Source organism: Canis aureus, chromosome 11 (assembly GCF_053574225.1).
Source record: "Canis aureus isolate CA01 chromosome 11, VMU_Caureus_v.1.0, whole genome shotgun sequence".
NCBI lineage: Eukaryota > Metazoa > Chordata > Mammalia > Carnivora > Canidae > Canis > Canis aureus.
The window spans coordinates 61,453,337-61,470,332 of NC_135621.1; the positions used below are offsets into that span (position 1 = coordinate 61,453,337).

At 34.1% G+C, this 16,996-nt stretch overlaps 2 protein-coding genes across 8 annotated transcripts in view; one reads left to right on the forward strand and one right to left on the reverse strand.

Annotated features, from left to right (window-relative positions):
* VRK2 (VRK serine/threonine kinase 2) overlaps positions 1–6,805 on the forward strand; it is a 215,423-nt gene extending 208,618 nt beyond the window's left edge. For all 3 annotated transcript variants that reach the window (XM_077915472.1, XM_077915474.1, XM_077915471.1), the window contains one exon: positions 6,477–6,805. In XM_077915472.1, the coding sequence (XP_077771598.1) occupies positions 6,477–6,770 (294 nt within the window). In that variant the 3' untranslated portion in view covers positions 6,771–6,805. The remainder of the gene's footprint in view (positions 1–6,476) is intronic.
* The window catches only part of FANCL (FA complementation group L), a 110,413-nt gene that overhangs the window by 15,877 nt on the left and 77,540 nt on the right, over positions 1–16,996 (reverse strand). For 3 of the 5 annotated variants that reach the window (XM_077915467.1, XM_077915468.1, XM_077915466.1), the window contains 6 exons: positions 16,846–16,996; positions 10,068–10,151; positions 9,545–9,590; positions 9,387–9,468; positions 8,427–8,543; positions 7,130–7,201 (listed from right to left, as the gene is read on the reverse strand). In XM_077915467.1, coding sequence (XP_077771593.1) covers positions 7,130–7,201; positions 8,427–8,543; positions 9,387–9,468; positions 9,545–9,590; positions 10,068–10,151; positions 16,846–16,996 — 552 coding nt within the window. Of the gene's footprint in view, positions 1–4,748; positions 6,878–7,129; positions 7,202–8,426; positions 8,544–9,386; positions 9,469–9,544; positions 9,591–10,067; positions 10,152–16,845 lie in introns of those variants that run through there. The other 2 variants (XM_077915470.1, XM_077915469.1) reach the window with 1 other exon arrangement.

Sequence of the window (16,996 nt, forward strand, 5' to 3'; positions counted from 1 at the left end):
TTCCCATTTTGTTACTGATGTCTAATGTATATTATTGTCTGATAATATACTTTGTATAATTTTATTTTAAATTTGTTAAGGCTTATTTTATGACCTAGGGTATGGTCTGTCTTGGCGAATGTTCCAATGCCAACTGAAAAGAGCATGTATTCTGCTGTTTTGAGGCGGAGTGCTCTATCAATATCAGATACATCCCATTGGTGTCTGGTGTCATAATTTTTTTCTATAGCTTAGCTAGTTCTCTTGTAGTCTGTTAATTACCTAGAACAGGCTTTTCTACTTAGAATGATGTAGGGGTACTGCCTTTTCTTAATGCATGACAATGATGGATCAATAGGGCTCCTCTCCAGTGTTGGAGGCCAATGAGAAATAGAGTTGCTGCTTTTTGCTGATGTTTGCTTAATGCAGGTGGGAATGGCCCTTAGGGCTCTACTGCACAATTTCCACAGTGCCTGTTGGGGAGGAAGAGGTACTGCTTCTGCCTATGTTAGTGCAGAGGAGAACAGTCTAAAAGGCTCTGCCCTTTGGTCTCCATAGTATCTGGTAAGGAGGGGGAAGTACCACTGTAGTAATATAGGCTGGAAATGGTTGACAGGGTTCTGACTCATAAATAACCCCAGTGGGATAGGGTACAGCTTTGTTAGTGTGGGGATGGTCTTGCTGACAGGGCTCCACTTGAGTCTCAGTCCTTGGTGGGGAGGGGCAGGTATGCTTCCTGGTTAGCACAAGGTGGCAATACTTGACAGGACTCCACCCCACAGTTTCCACATCACCTAGTGGGAAGTAGAAAGGGTATATATAGCTTCTTTCATGATGTTCATCTAGAATACAGTATAGTCAAAAGTGCTCTGAACTGTGTACTTGCCCTCCTGCTGGTCCATTGTTTAAAGACAGCAGGCTTTTTCTTGGACCTTATTTTGTCTGTGCATTTTGTTGTTTCAAATGTAGACTACATGATAGACCAGGCTGGGATAAATAGGCATCAAAAGAAGGTGTTTGGGGGTGAGACTTCTGGCGGGGTCCTTCCTTGTGTCCTAAGGTCCTTATCCAGTCTCCTTTCTATTCTGTACCTTTCAGAAAGTTCTCTTAGTTGCTCTTTGTCCAAAAAAACTTTAGTAGTAATTAAGCAGAAAGAATAGAGTAGAATATACTTACTGTCTTGTCTGGAACTAGATGCCCCTCAACTTCACCATGAAGGGTTCACTGGACATGGAATTTTTCGTTCTGAACTTAAAAGATGCTGTTTCCTGTCTTCTGTATGTTTTTTTTCCTAATAAGTTAGCAGTTATTCTTACTGACTTGTGTGTGTGTGTGTGTGTGTGTGTGTGTGTGTGTGTGTGTGTCTTCTGGCTGCTTTTAATATTTGCTTTTTTATCTTTGGTTTTCTAGATATGGTTGTCTTTATGTTTATTCTGCTTTGGATTCATTGAGCTTTTTTTTAATCTGTGGGTTGATAACTGTCATCAAATTGGAAAAGTTTGACCTATGATTTGTTTCATGCCTTAATCCTGATTCTTCTTCAGATACCCAGGTACATGTAAGTTAGAATTCTTTACTTTTTCTCAACAGGACTTTCCTGAGGCTTTTGTTCATTTTCCAAATTAGTCTTTTATCTTGTGCTTCAGTCTAATCCTTTGCCTGACCTCTAGCTATTAAACCTAACCAGTGGATTTTTAAATTTCATGTATTTTTCCATTCAAGCAGTATTTTATGTTGCCCATTTCTCTGATGAGTCTCTCAATCTGTTCACTAATTATATTTAACTTTTCATTTAAGTCCTTGAACATACTTATGTAGAGGTTTTATGTCCTTGTTTGAAATTTTACCATCTGGGTCACATCTATTTCTCCTTTTTACATTTTCCTGTTCCTCATGTATAGTAAGGTTTTATTATATGCTGAATATTATGAATACAAGTCAGGTCTTGAAATTCCACATTTTATTGTATTCCTTTAAAGAGTGCTGACTTTTATCCTGGGAGGTAGTTTATTGGTGATTCAACTTATTAGTCAGGTCCTGACTTGTTTGGGCTTTTTGGAGACTGATCTAAGGTAAGGGTCATCTGAAATTGTAGCCTAAGATCTAGGTGGTTTTTCCTTTTTTCAAGAATGACAGCCTTGTTTGTTTTCTGTGCCTGATAGGTTGCTTCATTTGTCCAGCTCTATTGTGTTCATTTCATGGGCTTTATCAGCAGGAGAGAAGGTCTGATGCCCATTTTTTCATGGCCAGAACTAAAGGAAATATTGATATTTTTAATAGGTTTTTAATTGACTCTGATATGCATTCAAGGCTAGTAACTTGCTCAGAATTCAAGGTTTCTCCACAGCATCACTCTGGGCATACTGAGCTGGGTTAAGGGTCTATCCTGTACACTATAGGATATCTCTGGTCTTTATCCAGTAGATGCCAGTAGTACCTTCTCCCAGTCATAGTAACCCAAAATCTCTCTAGAAATTGCTAAATGTCCTGTGGGGCAAAATTGTCCCAGGTTGGGAAACACTAAACTAGCAGAATAGATTACTGCATACCTTAAGCCCCTGCTACTGAAAGTATGCTGTGCCAACCAGCTGCATTGGCATTACCTGGAGCTTCTTAGAAACACAGAATCTAAGGTCTCATGTGAGACCTTCTGAATGAGATCTGCATTTTAACAAGATCCCAAAATGATTTGTATGCTTTTTCTAATGTTTGAAAAACTATGCCATAGATCAGACTTTTTCTTAAAGAGCCAGACAGTAAATATTTTAGGTTTACAGCCTACTCTTTGTCAGAATAATTCAACTCCACCATTTCAGTATAAAAGCAGCCATAGACAATACATAAACAAATGAGTGTGGCTGTGTTCCAATCTTTATTCACAAAACAGGCAGCTCACAACATTTTTACAACCCATGCCACAGACTATCTTTCCCAAGCAGATCACTCAGTAAACTGAAGACAACTGGTGGTTAAATCCTTACATGAGCGCCTTCCTATTTGATATCAGTTGTTGCTTAAAGAGAGACTGGGCACACAGGTTATATAGTAGACAATTCCATCTTGAAATTCTAGTAGTTTTGACTTCTTATCTAGGTGGGTTATCATCTACTTCCACATGTATATGTAAATGCTACTTAAGTTAGCTTCCCAGTGGTCTCAGCCTTTAAAAATATACAATTTGATGGCATATTTTCTTTTTCTTTGTGGAAGAACAGTGCTTTATGGGAGTAATTATCACTTACTTTGCTTATAGCAAATAAAGTTGAAACCTTTTTTTAAGTAGGCTCCATGGACAACATAGGGCTTGAACTCATGATCAAAATCAAGTGTCATATGCTCTACCCTGGGCCAGCCAGGTGCATCAAAGATAACAAAACTTTAGGAAAATGGTGATAGGATGACTTTTTAGCTCTCAGGCAGTAAAGAGTAGCTTAAAGTCAGTTATTTGACTCTCAATAGTTTCTTCGAAGTAGAAGAGCTAACTAAAGTGCTTCAAGACATCTATTTTGTTTTATATACCTTATGTATACCTTATGTAGAAGTTACTTTTTACCTTCTAAAACTCTATCCTGAAAGTGACTTTTGTGAGAGTAAAAAAGCTCAAGTTTGAAGAATGGTCATTTAGAGGTCGAGAAAGTAGCTATTGTGAGGAATGATGGTAATACATCAAATGAAGATTGAAATATTTTGCCTTGTTTTTAAATCTCTCCTGACTTGATAAATAGTACAAGGAAGGTCAGGTCACCAATGTGAAGCAGAAACAGAACTTTTAACCAGCTAATTTGAAAGCAGGAAACAGATTCTTGGAGCTCTGGCCAACAGGAATGATGTTAAAAACACTTAAGAAATTCCTGGAACTTACATATATTGTATCTGTTCAGTCTATAGTGGTTGGTCTGTTCCCAGGTAGTTTCCTCTGGTTATTAAATAGCCTCTTTATTTACCAAATAGATGGCATATATGTTGGGTAAAAGATGCGGATGTCATGATGAACTTTGGGAATCACTATTTTTAAATTTTATTTTTTATTGTGGTAGAAAGCATATACCTCAATTGTGTGGTTTAGTAGTGCCAAGTACAATTCATACTGTTGTATAACAAACAATCTCCAGAACTTTGCATTTTGCAAAACTGAAACTCTAGGCCCACTAAATACCAGTTCCCCTCCACTTTGACAACTACCCCTTTACTTTGATATTTTGACATCTTTAAATATTTTGTGTTAGTGGAATCATATACGTCCCTTTGTGACTGGCTTATTTTGCTCTGCATAATGTCCTCAAGGTTCATTCATATTGTAGCATGTGGTAGGATTTAAGGATGCAAAATATTTCATTATATGCTTATATCACATTTTCTTTATCCATTCATCTACCTATAGATCTTTGGGTTGTTTCTTCCTTTTGGCTCCTGGGAATAATGCTATGATGGGTGTATAAACATCTCTGCAAGAAACTTATTTGAATTCTGAATATATATCTGAAGTAGGATAGCTGGATCATATGGTAATTCTACTTTTAATGTTTTGAGGAACTTCTGTACTGTTTCCCATAATGACTGCACCATTTTACAGCCCTACCAAGAGTATACAAGGGTTCCAATCTATCTTCACCATGTTATTTTCTGTTCTTTTGATAATGGCCATTGGTAAGATATACCTCATTCTGGTTTTGATTTGCATTTGGTCTTATAATCCATGATGCTGGCATCTTCTCACATGCTTTTAGAGAACTATTCAAGTCTTCTTTACATATTCTGGATACAAGTCCTTTTTTTTTTTTTTTTTTTTTTTAAAGATTTTATTTATTTATTCATGATAGTCACACAGAGAGAGACAGAGAGGCAGAGACACAGGCAGAGGGAGAAGCAGGCTCCATGCAGGGAGCCCGACATGGGATTCGATCCCAGGCCTCCAGAATCGCGCCCCGGGCCAAAGGCAGGCGCCAAACCGCTGCGCCACCCAGGGATCCCTGGATACAAGTCCTTTATCAGATAAATGATTTGCAGAATTTTCTCCCACCCTGTGACTTTTTATTTTAAATGATGTCCTTTGAATTACAAATATACGAGAACTCTTTGGGTCCTACAGTTAGACAAAGATTTTGTTTTTTCCTAAAAGTTTTATATTCTAGCTATTAGGTCTAGAATTTTTGTGTAAAATGAGGTAGGGGTGTAAATTTATCTTTCTGCAAGGATGTCCAGTGTCTTCCACACTTTTGTCGAAAATTACCTGTCCTTGGTCCTTTTGTTGGAAACCAACTGCTCATATATGTGAGAGTTTACTTCTGGACTTTGTTCTATTCCACTGATCTGAATACTGGTTCTTATGCCAGAACCATTCTGTCTTGATTTCTCTAGCTTTGTGGTCAGTTTTGAAATTGAGGAATGTTTCTTTCAATTCTGTTCTTTATCAAGGTTGTTTTAGCTACTTTGGGCCCTGTGCATTTCCAAAGCCTGTTAGGATTTTGACTGAGACTGTGTTCAGTCAATGTGTAAGGTTAGTTTAGCAAAACAAAACAAAATAAACCCACATTTTGCCTAAATAGTAACTGCCCTATGCAATCAGTTTCTGGCTGGAGTTGCTAAGATCTGAGTTCACGTATATTAGGTCCTACCCATGGAATAGTGGCTGATTCTTCCTAAGAAATAAGCATGTTGCTTCTTGCCTTATGGAATTCCACAAATACCTGATTTTTATGTTTATCCAGAGATTTATTATGAGGATATCCTCCTTCATACCTCCACAGGTAGACAACTTGATCCTGCTTGCCATACAGTATGTTCCAAGTCCCTACCAGAGTACAAAGTTAATGTTTATCTTCATGAATCTCTGGCAACATCTCTTGACAAATTTTGTTGTGTGCTTCTAGGCATTTCAGTTTAACACTGTAAAACTATAATTTGTAGAGCCTGCTTGTTTCCTTTTTGGCTAGGAGATTAGAATGAGCATCTTTTCTTGGATCAACTTTCAGGACAAATAAGGATTTTAACCAGCTGTCTTCTCAAGCTCTGTTATTGGAAGACGTCATTCTCCGGAGCCTGGGCAGGAGGCTGCTGATTGATACTGCTCTGCGGACATGTAGCACTGCCCCCACCATCTTGTTCTGCTGCCTTGGCTCCTTTAGAATCATTAATTATTAATGACCAAAAAGCTTTCTAATTATGACTGTCCTGCCCATGTAAGATTAAGCCCAGTTTTTTGTCTTGCCAAGAAAATTGTTTTCATATTTCATATTTTTAGAGGATAAATTACTTATGGGATGGCCCATTTGCTGATTTGAAAGAACCAATCAGTTTAACTAGATTCTGGTTGGTTAATGTGATAAAACATAGGATCCAGGACCTAAAACTTCTCGGGAAAAATATACAAAAATTTGTTCTTTTTGTGTAACATGTTTTATTTAGTATTCTTACAGAATACACAAAATAAGTATTAGGATAACCCAAACCTAACACCATATATATAGTGATTGATATATTTTTTTTCTTCCCTATAGGAAAGCACAAGAAGAAGACAGAAGTATTATGAGTCTGAAGAAATTCTGAATGAAATAAAAAGTTCTTCACAACAAGCCAGTAGTATACAATTCCCAAATTCATTTTATGAACCCTATCAAGATTTTACCAGGCCAGATATAGTCAATAATTCAAGATCTTCCTCTACTTCTACAACTGGTTTGGAGGTCACAGACTTTACTCTTAGTGAAGAGACAAAGGCAGACATGTATTATTATGGCTTCATCATTCTTTTTCTTTTGACTTTAGTATGTCTTGCTTTATATTTTCTCTGAAGAGCTCAAATAAAATCCTTTTGATAATTTTTAAAGTTGCCAGTTCTTCACAGAAATGTTACATTCTTATTTCAGGATTTCCTCACAGACATTTTCAAGGTAATTGGCTTGTAAAAAGAGAACACATTTTAACAAAGTAAGTTTGTGGACATTCTAAAAATAAGACTGCTTTGTACTAGAAAATAGTGTCATGATACAGTTTAGAAAATACTTTTTTTGGTCAAAGGAGCAATTTAAAAAAGATGTAACAAAATGTTTTAGATAGAAAGATAGATAGATATAGCATATCAACTAATCTTCCAAAACATGTTACTAAAAGCTAGGCACATTATATGAAATGTGATTAATGATTTTCTTACCTTGCTGCAATATGGGCATTCACCAAATATGATGTTAAAACTCTGTCTACTAGTCAGTAGTCCTCTCAACCACTAAAGATTTTAAAAAGAGAAGATAAAGGGAGCAGTGTCAGCATGATTACAAATCACAGATACTCCAAATAGCACATCCTTTGAGTACATATTCTAAAAGATTTGCCTTCTTAATTTTCTTTTACAAAAAGTAAAGGGAACATATCCTGAACCAATACCAGACTGGTAATATATGCTGAATAACAAGGGGAGACCAGCATGGATTTCAAGGTCAATGCCATTGGTTTATGGGCCCCTTTATGCACTTTCTCAACTCCCAAAACAGTCACAAAAATAATGCACACAAGTCCATGTGGTTCACAGACCCCACCTAAAATCATTTATTACAAATTAAGCATTGCTGCTATAAAAGATACCATAGGCTCTTGAATATTTAGGTCTTAATCACCAATACTGGGTTAATTCTCAATCCATTAATTAGAAGCATGAAGTAGTCCATTTTTAAAAATTAAATGAATATTCATTATTACAAAAGAAAGCATATGTTCCCTTAAGAATATCTCTATAATTAGACCTGGTACTTTATGATTTTAATATAAGATAAATTGACATCTCTACATTCTCCATTGTTAAAGTGCAGATAACACCACTGCCATCTCTTAAGCACAAAAACGGGAGGTGATATTAAAGAAGACAAAGCACAATACAACTACAAGATGTTCTACATATATATGCATATATAGTTAATCATGTCAACTGTGCACTAACATGAATGCTATAGAGATCAAGTGACTACACAGGAATGAAAGCAGAGTTCATATATAGTAAATAAATAGTAAAAGGTTAATGCATTCTTCTCAATATCAAATGTAAGATTCTTACATTTAGTCTATACTTGTGCACTCTGAAAAGTAATAGAGACTTGATAGTGCTACTTCCCTTTCACCTTATTGCCATCACTACTCCCATTTGGATGAGTCTACAGAGTTTGTGCTGTGGTTATTACAGGAGATATTTACTTGAAGAAACCAAGATAACATCAATTTGATTTGTGAGCATCAATAAGCAGTCCATGAACATATTCTAGGTATTTTTTTTCCCTGTTTGGGATTTCTTCACTTATTAGTGACCAGGATGAAAAAAATGAAAGCACATGAGCATCTGGAAATGAACTGGTAAAGAAGCTTATGGCAATAGAGATCACCATTCACTAAATTTTAGACTCCTATATTCCTATGTCATGGTAGCCAAAAAAGTCTTGACAAGGTTATTTTTTTATTTGTACCTCGTATAAGCATATTTGATGGAAAGGCTGTCCACATTGTAAATTATCACACACTTGATCAGGAATGGCACCATCAAGCTGATAGGCATAACAAATCCCACAATCCATAGAAAAATCCTTCAAAAGAAAATAAATATTTATAAGCATATGTGTTTAAAATACACATGATAAAATAAGAAAAAATGAGTAATACATATAAATATTAACTATATAAAGTTTTTATAAAGGTAGCTATATCACTATGTTACAGAAAATAGTTACATCACTATTTAACACCTTAGAAAAGCTATTTGTGAAAAGAATACTTCCTTTTTCATCCAACAAGTAACACACACACAGATCTCCTCAAAAAGAGATTCTATTTTGGGCTCAGTTTTCCCATATTGTACGTCAATATAATGGCACAGTAGTATGCAAAGAGAAGAACTGACATTAGCTAGTGATTACTAAACTTCAAAATTCTATAACTAAAGGAATAAGACAAAAATATCCCCACCACTTTGAGTCTACAACCTCTCAGCAGCTTTATCAAAAATCAATTCTAAGTTTATTATTTTTGCAACACAGTAATGTCTATTCATTTTTAAAAACTGTACAGCCACCTTTCACAAATACATCAAGCTAATTAAAACTTTATTTCAATGATTCATAAGTAGATAGTAATAGAATATCCAAACATCTCATTAGCTACTTTGGACCTTTCCCCCTATTTTTAATAATAAAGATGTCTGTCATTAATCACTTTACTGCTATGAAGACCATGAAAAAAGTATACTTAAACCACTTATCAAAGGTTAACAAGTTCTTTGATGCTACTGTTGCTTGCAGTTCAGAAGTCTGTTATAATATTCTTTCAATTCCCTCCCTTTCAGCCTCATTTTTCTCTGGTGTCTAAAAGACGAACATTTAACTTTCATTATGCTATGCTGTTTGGAATATCAAAGCACTGATAAAACTTACAGATTTTTCCAGGTTAGCACGAGCTGGAAAATCTATTTCTAAAACATCTTTCAAGTTTTGTAACAGACTATTTTCTGGATCCCTGAAAGCATGAAAAGAATTTTGTTACTAAATTTGCAAATTAATAGAAAACATAATTGTATTGCAAAGTTACCTACCACAAATGTATGTTTCTGCTCAGTTTAATTCCCAGCGGTTTTACCACTTCAGATGGGGGGAAAAGAGAGTTTAATAATTTAGCGTCTGCTGCTCTCACTTTGTGAAGTGACATTTAGCACAGAATTTTTTTTTTAACTGAGATATAACTGGCATACAACATTGTATTAGTTTTAGGTGTACAACATAATGATTTGGTATATGTATGTATTACGATACACTTCCTACACAGTTTAGTTAACATCTATCACTGCATGTAGTTACAAATTTCTGATGAGAACATTTAAGATGTATTCTCTTGGCAGCTTTGAAATATACAATATTGTTAAATACAGAACTTGCTAATCACTTAACTATAAAATCTAAATCATGTATGTTTTAAAAACTACAAAAGTACATAGTTCAGAAATATGAGACATTTTCATTTAAAATGATTACCTATATATATTGATATTTTAGAGTATTTTAACAGTGCAAGATAATTTTATGACTCTGTTAAAAACACTTAAATATGAGATCTCATACCATGGTCAGCTCCAAGAAAGCAGCACTCAGGAAGCATAGTGGGATGCCTGGGGTCAACCTCTATATTTATTGAAGCCCTATTCTCTAAAATATAAGAATATTAAAGTTTATAGAAGTAGAAAAGTTCATCAGGCAAAAAGTAAAGGAGCACTTATCTGGATACTTATTGTACCAAAGGATAGATTAGCTAATGTTTTATAGTTTTTTTAATAAGTGTATTAGTATTTTATAATCTAATATAAATTTTGAAATTACGATTATGACTAAAGATTTGGGGATCCATCCAGAGTTTCAAAATACACAGTCAATTCACTGAGTTACTACAATTAATTTATACTAGAATTCTGGTCAGAATTTTATTGCAGTTTAAATAAAAATTATCTATATGGTGATAAAGATCTTTAATGTTAAAAAAAATAGCAAGATTGAGAAATAATTATCTAAATGACTTCTATGACTTTCTTGAAAAGCAGAACTGTGGTCAAACATAAAAAGACCAAACACAATAAATGGTAAAAACAACATGTTTATGATTTTTTATGAAATTTTATCAAAACATTCTCTATCAATAATCACTTTTAATATAAATAGACTAAATGCTCCAATCCAAAGACAGGGTGTCAGAATGGTAAAAGAAAAAAAAAAAAAAAGACCCATCTATATGCTGCCTGCAAAAGACTCATTTTAGACTTAAAAACACCTGCAAATTGAAAGGGAGGGGGTGGAGAAACATTTATCATGTAAATGGGTTTCAAAAGAAAGATGAAGTAACCATATTTATATCGGACAAACTAGACTATTTTTTAAATTCAATTAACATGTAGTATATTATTTCAGAGGTAGAGTTTAGTGATTTATCAGTTGCATATAACTCCCAGGGCTCATTACACCACTTGCCCTCCTTAATGCCTATCACCCAGTTACCCCATTCCCCCACCCACCACACCTCCAGCAACCCTCAATATGTCTTCTATAGTTAAGAATCTCTTATGGTTTGTCTCCCTCTTTGATTTCAAGTTATTTTTACCCTCCCTTCCTCTATGCTCCTCTGTTTTGTTCCTTAAATTCCACATCTGAGTGAAATAATGTAATTTTCTCTGACTTATTTCACTTAGCACTAATACCCTCTATTTCCACCCATGTCATTGCAAATGGCAAGATTTCACCTTTTTGATGGCTAAGTAATATTCCAACCCACACAGAGATACACACACACACACACACACACCACTCCACATCTTCTTTATCCATTGATATGTTGATGGACATCTGGGTTCTTTCCATATATTTTAGCTATTATGGACACTGCTGCTATAAACACTGGGGTGCAGGTGCCCCATCAAATCACTATGTTTGTATCCTTTGGATAAATACCTAGTAGTGCAACTGCTGGGCCATAGGATAGCTCTATTGTTAACTATGGACAAACTAGACTTTAAACCAAAGACTATAACAAGAGATGATAAAGAAGGGCATTATATCATAATAAAGGAAACAATCCAACATGAACATCTAACAATTGTAAATATTTATGTTCTATATATTTCAGTAGAAGCACTGAAATATATAGAACAATTATTAAAAACAAAGGAGCTGAGAGATAACAGTAATAGGGAACTTCAGGACCCCGTTTACATTAATAGATCATCTAAGCAGATCAACAAGGAAACAATGGCTCTGAATGACATACTGGACCAGATGCACTAAACAGATATTTTCAGAACATTCAACCCTAAAACAGCAGAATACCCATTCTTTTCAAGTGCATATAGAATATTCTCCAGAATAGATTGCATATTAGGTCACAAAAACAGGCCTCAACAAATACAAAAAGATAAAAATCATATCATTCACCTTTTCTGAACACAATGCTATGAAACTTAGTCAACCCACAAGAAAAAATTGGGGAAGACCACAAATACATTGAGGTTAAACAACATGCTACTAAACAATGAATGGGGTCAAACAGGAAATAAAAGAAGAAATTAAAAAATACATGGGAACAATTGAAAATGAAAACACAACAGTCCAAAACCTTGGGGATGCAGCAAAAGTGGCCCTAAGAGGGAAGTATGTAACAGCAATACAGGAATACCTCAAGAAGCAAGAAGAATCTCAAACAACCTAACCTTACACCTAAAGAAGCTAGAAAAATAATGACAAAGCCTAAAGCCAGTAGAAAGAAGTAATATTAAAGCAGAAATAAATGATATAAAACTAAAAATAAACACCCCCGCCCCCCAAAAAAAGAACAGATTGATGAAACCAGGTGCTGGTTCTTTGAGAAAAAAAAATAATAATAATAAACCTCTAGCTAGACTTACCAAAAGAAAAGAGAGAAGGGGTCCAAATAAATAAAATCACAATGAAAGAGGAGAAATAACAACCAAAACCACTGAAATACAATTATAAGAGAATATTATGGAAAAACTATATGCCAACAAACTGGGATAACCTGGAGGAAATGAATAAATTCCTAGAAACGTAAATTACCAAAACTGAATAAAAAAGAAACAGAAAACTTGAACAGACTGATAACGAGCAAAGAAATTGAATCAGTAATCCAAAAACTCCCAACAAACAGAAGTCCAGAGTTAGATGGCTTCACAGGTGAATTCTACCAAACTTTAAAAGAAGAATTACTACCTAGTTCTCAACTATTTGGAATAGTTCTTAAACTATTCCAAAAAATGGAAAAGGAAGGAAAACCTCCAGATTCATTCTATGAAGCCAGCATCTCCCTGATACCAAAACCAGATAAAGACTCCAGTCAAAAAGAGAACTTTTGGTCAATATCCCTGAAGAGCATGGATGCAAAAATTCTCAATAAAATACTAGCAAGTTGAATACAAAAATACATTAAAAAAAAATCATTCACCACAATCAAGAAGGATTTATTCCTGGGCTGCAATGCAATGGTGGTTCAATATTCACAAATCAATCCATGGGATATATATACCATATTAAAAGAAGGATAAGAATCATTTCAATAGATGCAGAAAAGGCATTTGACAAAATACAACATTCATCATTCATGATAAAAACTCTCAACAAAGTAGAGTTAGAGAAAACATACCTCAACATAAAAGCCATCTATGAAAAATCCACAGATATCATCCTCACTGAGGAAAAACTGAGACCTTTTCCTCTATGATCAGGAATAAAACAGGGATGTCCACTTTCACTACTGTTATTTAACATAACATTGGAAGTCCTAACTACAGCAGATGGCAAAAAAGAAATAAAAGGCATCCAAATCAGCAAGGAAGAAGTCAAACCTTCACTCTCTGCAGATGATATGTATTCTATATACAAAACCCACAAGACTCCATAAAAAAACTGTTGGAATTGATAAGTGAATTCAGTAAAGTTGCAGGATACAAAATTAGCGTTCACATGTCTATTGTATTTCTATACACCAATAATGGATCAGCAGAAAGAGAAATTAAGGAATCAGTCTCACAATTGCACCAAAAACAAGATACCTAGGAATAAACCTAACCAAAGAGGTTAAAGACCTGCACTCTGAAAACTATAAAACAATTATCAAAGAAAGTGAAGATGACACAAATAGACATTCTATTGAAGATTAAAAGAAAAAATACTGTTAAAATGTCTATATTACCCAAAGCAATCTACACATTTAATGTAATCTCTAGCAAACTACCAACAGCATTTTTCACAGAACTAGAACAAATGATCCTAAATCTTGTATGGAACCACAAAAGATCCTGAATAGCCAAAGCAATCTTGAAAAAGACAAGCAAAGCTAGAGGCATCACAATTCCAGACTTCAAATTATATTATAAAGCTGTAGTGATCAAAACATCATGGTATTGGCACAAAAACAGACACACAGGTCAATGGAACATAATAGAAAATCCAGAAATAAACCTACAACTATATGACCAGTGAATCTTTGACAAAGCAGGAAAGAATATCCAATGGGAAAAGAATAGTCTCCAACAAATGGTGATGGGAAAACTGGGACAGAAACATGCAAAGGAATAAAATTAAACCACTTTCTTACACCAAACACAAAAATAAATTCAAAACGGGTGAAAGACAAACTGAGTGTGAGACCTAAAACCATAAAAATCCTAGAACACAGGCAGTAACCTCTTTGTAACACTGGCCATAGCAACTTCTTTCCAGGTATTCTGAGGCAAAGGAAACAAAAGCAAAAATAAGCTATTGAAACTTCATCAAAATAAAAAGTTTCTGCACAGAGAAGGAAACAACAAAACTAAAAGGAAGCCTACAGAATGATATTTGCAAAACGACATATCTGATAAAGGGTTAGTATCCAAAATATAAAAGAATGTATAAAACTTAACACCCCCCAAAAAACAAATAATCCAATGGGAAAATGGGCAGAAGATATGAATAGACATTTCTCCAAAGACATACAGGTGGCCAACAGACACAAAAAGATGCTCAAAATCACTCTTTATCAGGGAAATATAAATCAAAACTCTAATCAGATACCACTTCACACCTGTTGGAATGACTAAAAACAACATAAACAGGTGTTGGTGAGAATGTGGAGAAAGGGGAACCCTCTTGCACTCACTATGGGTTGGAATTCAAACTGGTACTGCCACTCAGGAAAAGAGTATGAGCTTCCTTAAAAAGTTAAACATTAGAACTACCCCACGATCTGGCAATTGCACTATGAGGTATTTTCCCAAAGAATACAAAAATACTAATTCAAACGGATACACGCACCCTGATGTCTACAGCAGCATTATCTATAAAAGCCAAATTATCTACAGCCAAGGGTCCATCGACTAATGAATGGATAAAGAAGAGGTGATATAGATATACAATGAAATATTACCCAGGCATAAAATACAATAAAATCTTGCCATTTGCAACTATGTGGATAGAGCCAGGGAATATTATGCTAAATGAACTAAGTCAGAGAAACACAAATACCATGTGATTTCACTCATACTGGAATTTAAAAACTTAAAGAATAATAAAAAAATATAGAAAAAAATCTTTACTGAGTTCTTCTGTCCCATGTGAAGCTTTCTATTGTAAGTTAACAATGGATTCTATCCATATTAAATCAGAAATTCATTCAATACATAAACAAAAACAACTAAACTGTTTACAGAATCTAAGAAAATCTATTTCTACTTGGCACCAGATTCTTTTTATAAACTCTATCTGCAGGAATATTGTATTAATTTCAGAAGTTTTACTATTTTTAAAGGTATACATTAATATAACTATAAATAAAGTCTAATTGGATTTTATTTTTACAGTAAAAATGGCTTGATAAATTTCATATACTATAGCATTAGCTTTTGGCTAAGGCTGGCAATAATATGAGCTCAATTACAACAGACCTGACAAAAAGATAATCATGCAATATTTAAAAAATGACTACAAATCATTCATGGGAAAAACGAAAATACAAGTTAACTTATAATCTCATTTGTTTACACATTCTTTACCATGAGCACAAATTCCATATTAGCCTTTAGCAATGTCATGTACTAAAGGCCCCAGAAATTACTTAACAGTGGGTACATTATTTAATATACTTCAATTAATTTGCTAAAAGCTTGGCCTTAAAAAGGCAAATCAATGCTTGAAGGGAAAATAAAAAGAGCTTGAAGGTATATATAGAGTGAATAAAAACCAGGTTGTTTATGCTGAAAATGAGAAATATAATAAAGGGATATTTAATCATTACCTGATCAAAAAAATTATTTAAATGGAGCCATGAAGGAAATTAATTACTATAGTTCTTTGATGAAAATATTTTCATTAATATCTATTTGTTTACAAATATACCATAATTTGTTATTCCAAATTAAATACCATTAGACTTCTTAGACTGAGTAACAATACTAATTGTAGAACTGCTGCACAATACCTTCCTTTTCTCATAATTACATGTTACTTTTCTCCCAGATAATCTATTATGCCTGGGGGAAAAACTATAAAAATTTATAATGTGGATATGATTCACAACAGAATTTTGTAATATCCTTTGGAATATATACCTTTTAACAATTTATTTGGGCTAAGAAAAACACGAAGGAAACATAAACAGGTATAATCATCAAACTACACTACTTACTGTGAACTCAAATATAGCTTAATATATCTAAAATATTGACAGCTTGAATTCTAAAACTAACATATATTACTTGTTCATAATGAAAATACAGTAATAATTTTATAATAAAGATAATATGGTAATATTGCAGGGATATTTATAGTTATATCATATATTATTCATTAATATGTATTTATAGTAAAGAAAATACTTAAAATATGTCTATTATTTTGTGTTTTCTATTTACTCTTCAATGACATGCATGGCCCACTTCAGCTTTTTTTATCCTCTCAATTTTGTCAGAAAATATTCCCAGATCTGTTCATGTCAATCTTATCTAGATTCATGGATGAAGACTTCCATTATTATAATTTTTTTCCTAAGCAATAATGTAAGTCTTGAAAAACTTGTTCCACTATTTCTGTGCTAATTAGAAGCTAATTAAACAGTATCTCTGAATGATACTTCCATTGGATCATCACCTTTTATAATGAAATACCTCAGTACTTGCCCTTTTCTCCTGAAATATTTACATTCAAATACATAGTAATAAACCACAGTTCATCCCAAAAAGTTTTAATCGTTGACTTCATGCAAAAAAGTCTCACCTAAGAGTCCAACGTCCTCTTTAGATCCATTTTCCTAAGTAATACAAAGTACAAACACACATACGTGAAAAGCCTCCTTAATCCTTTTTCTTACCTAGTGCAATTCTGCGTGTTGTTGCACTCCGGGTAGGTTTTTCTGGCTCAAGTACCCAAGTCTTCTCATCGATTTCATCCATAACATCCCAGAAGGCCTTCAGTGATTCTAAGGCTGCCAAAAACTGACTGTAAATGCTTATTAAGGAACT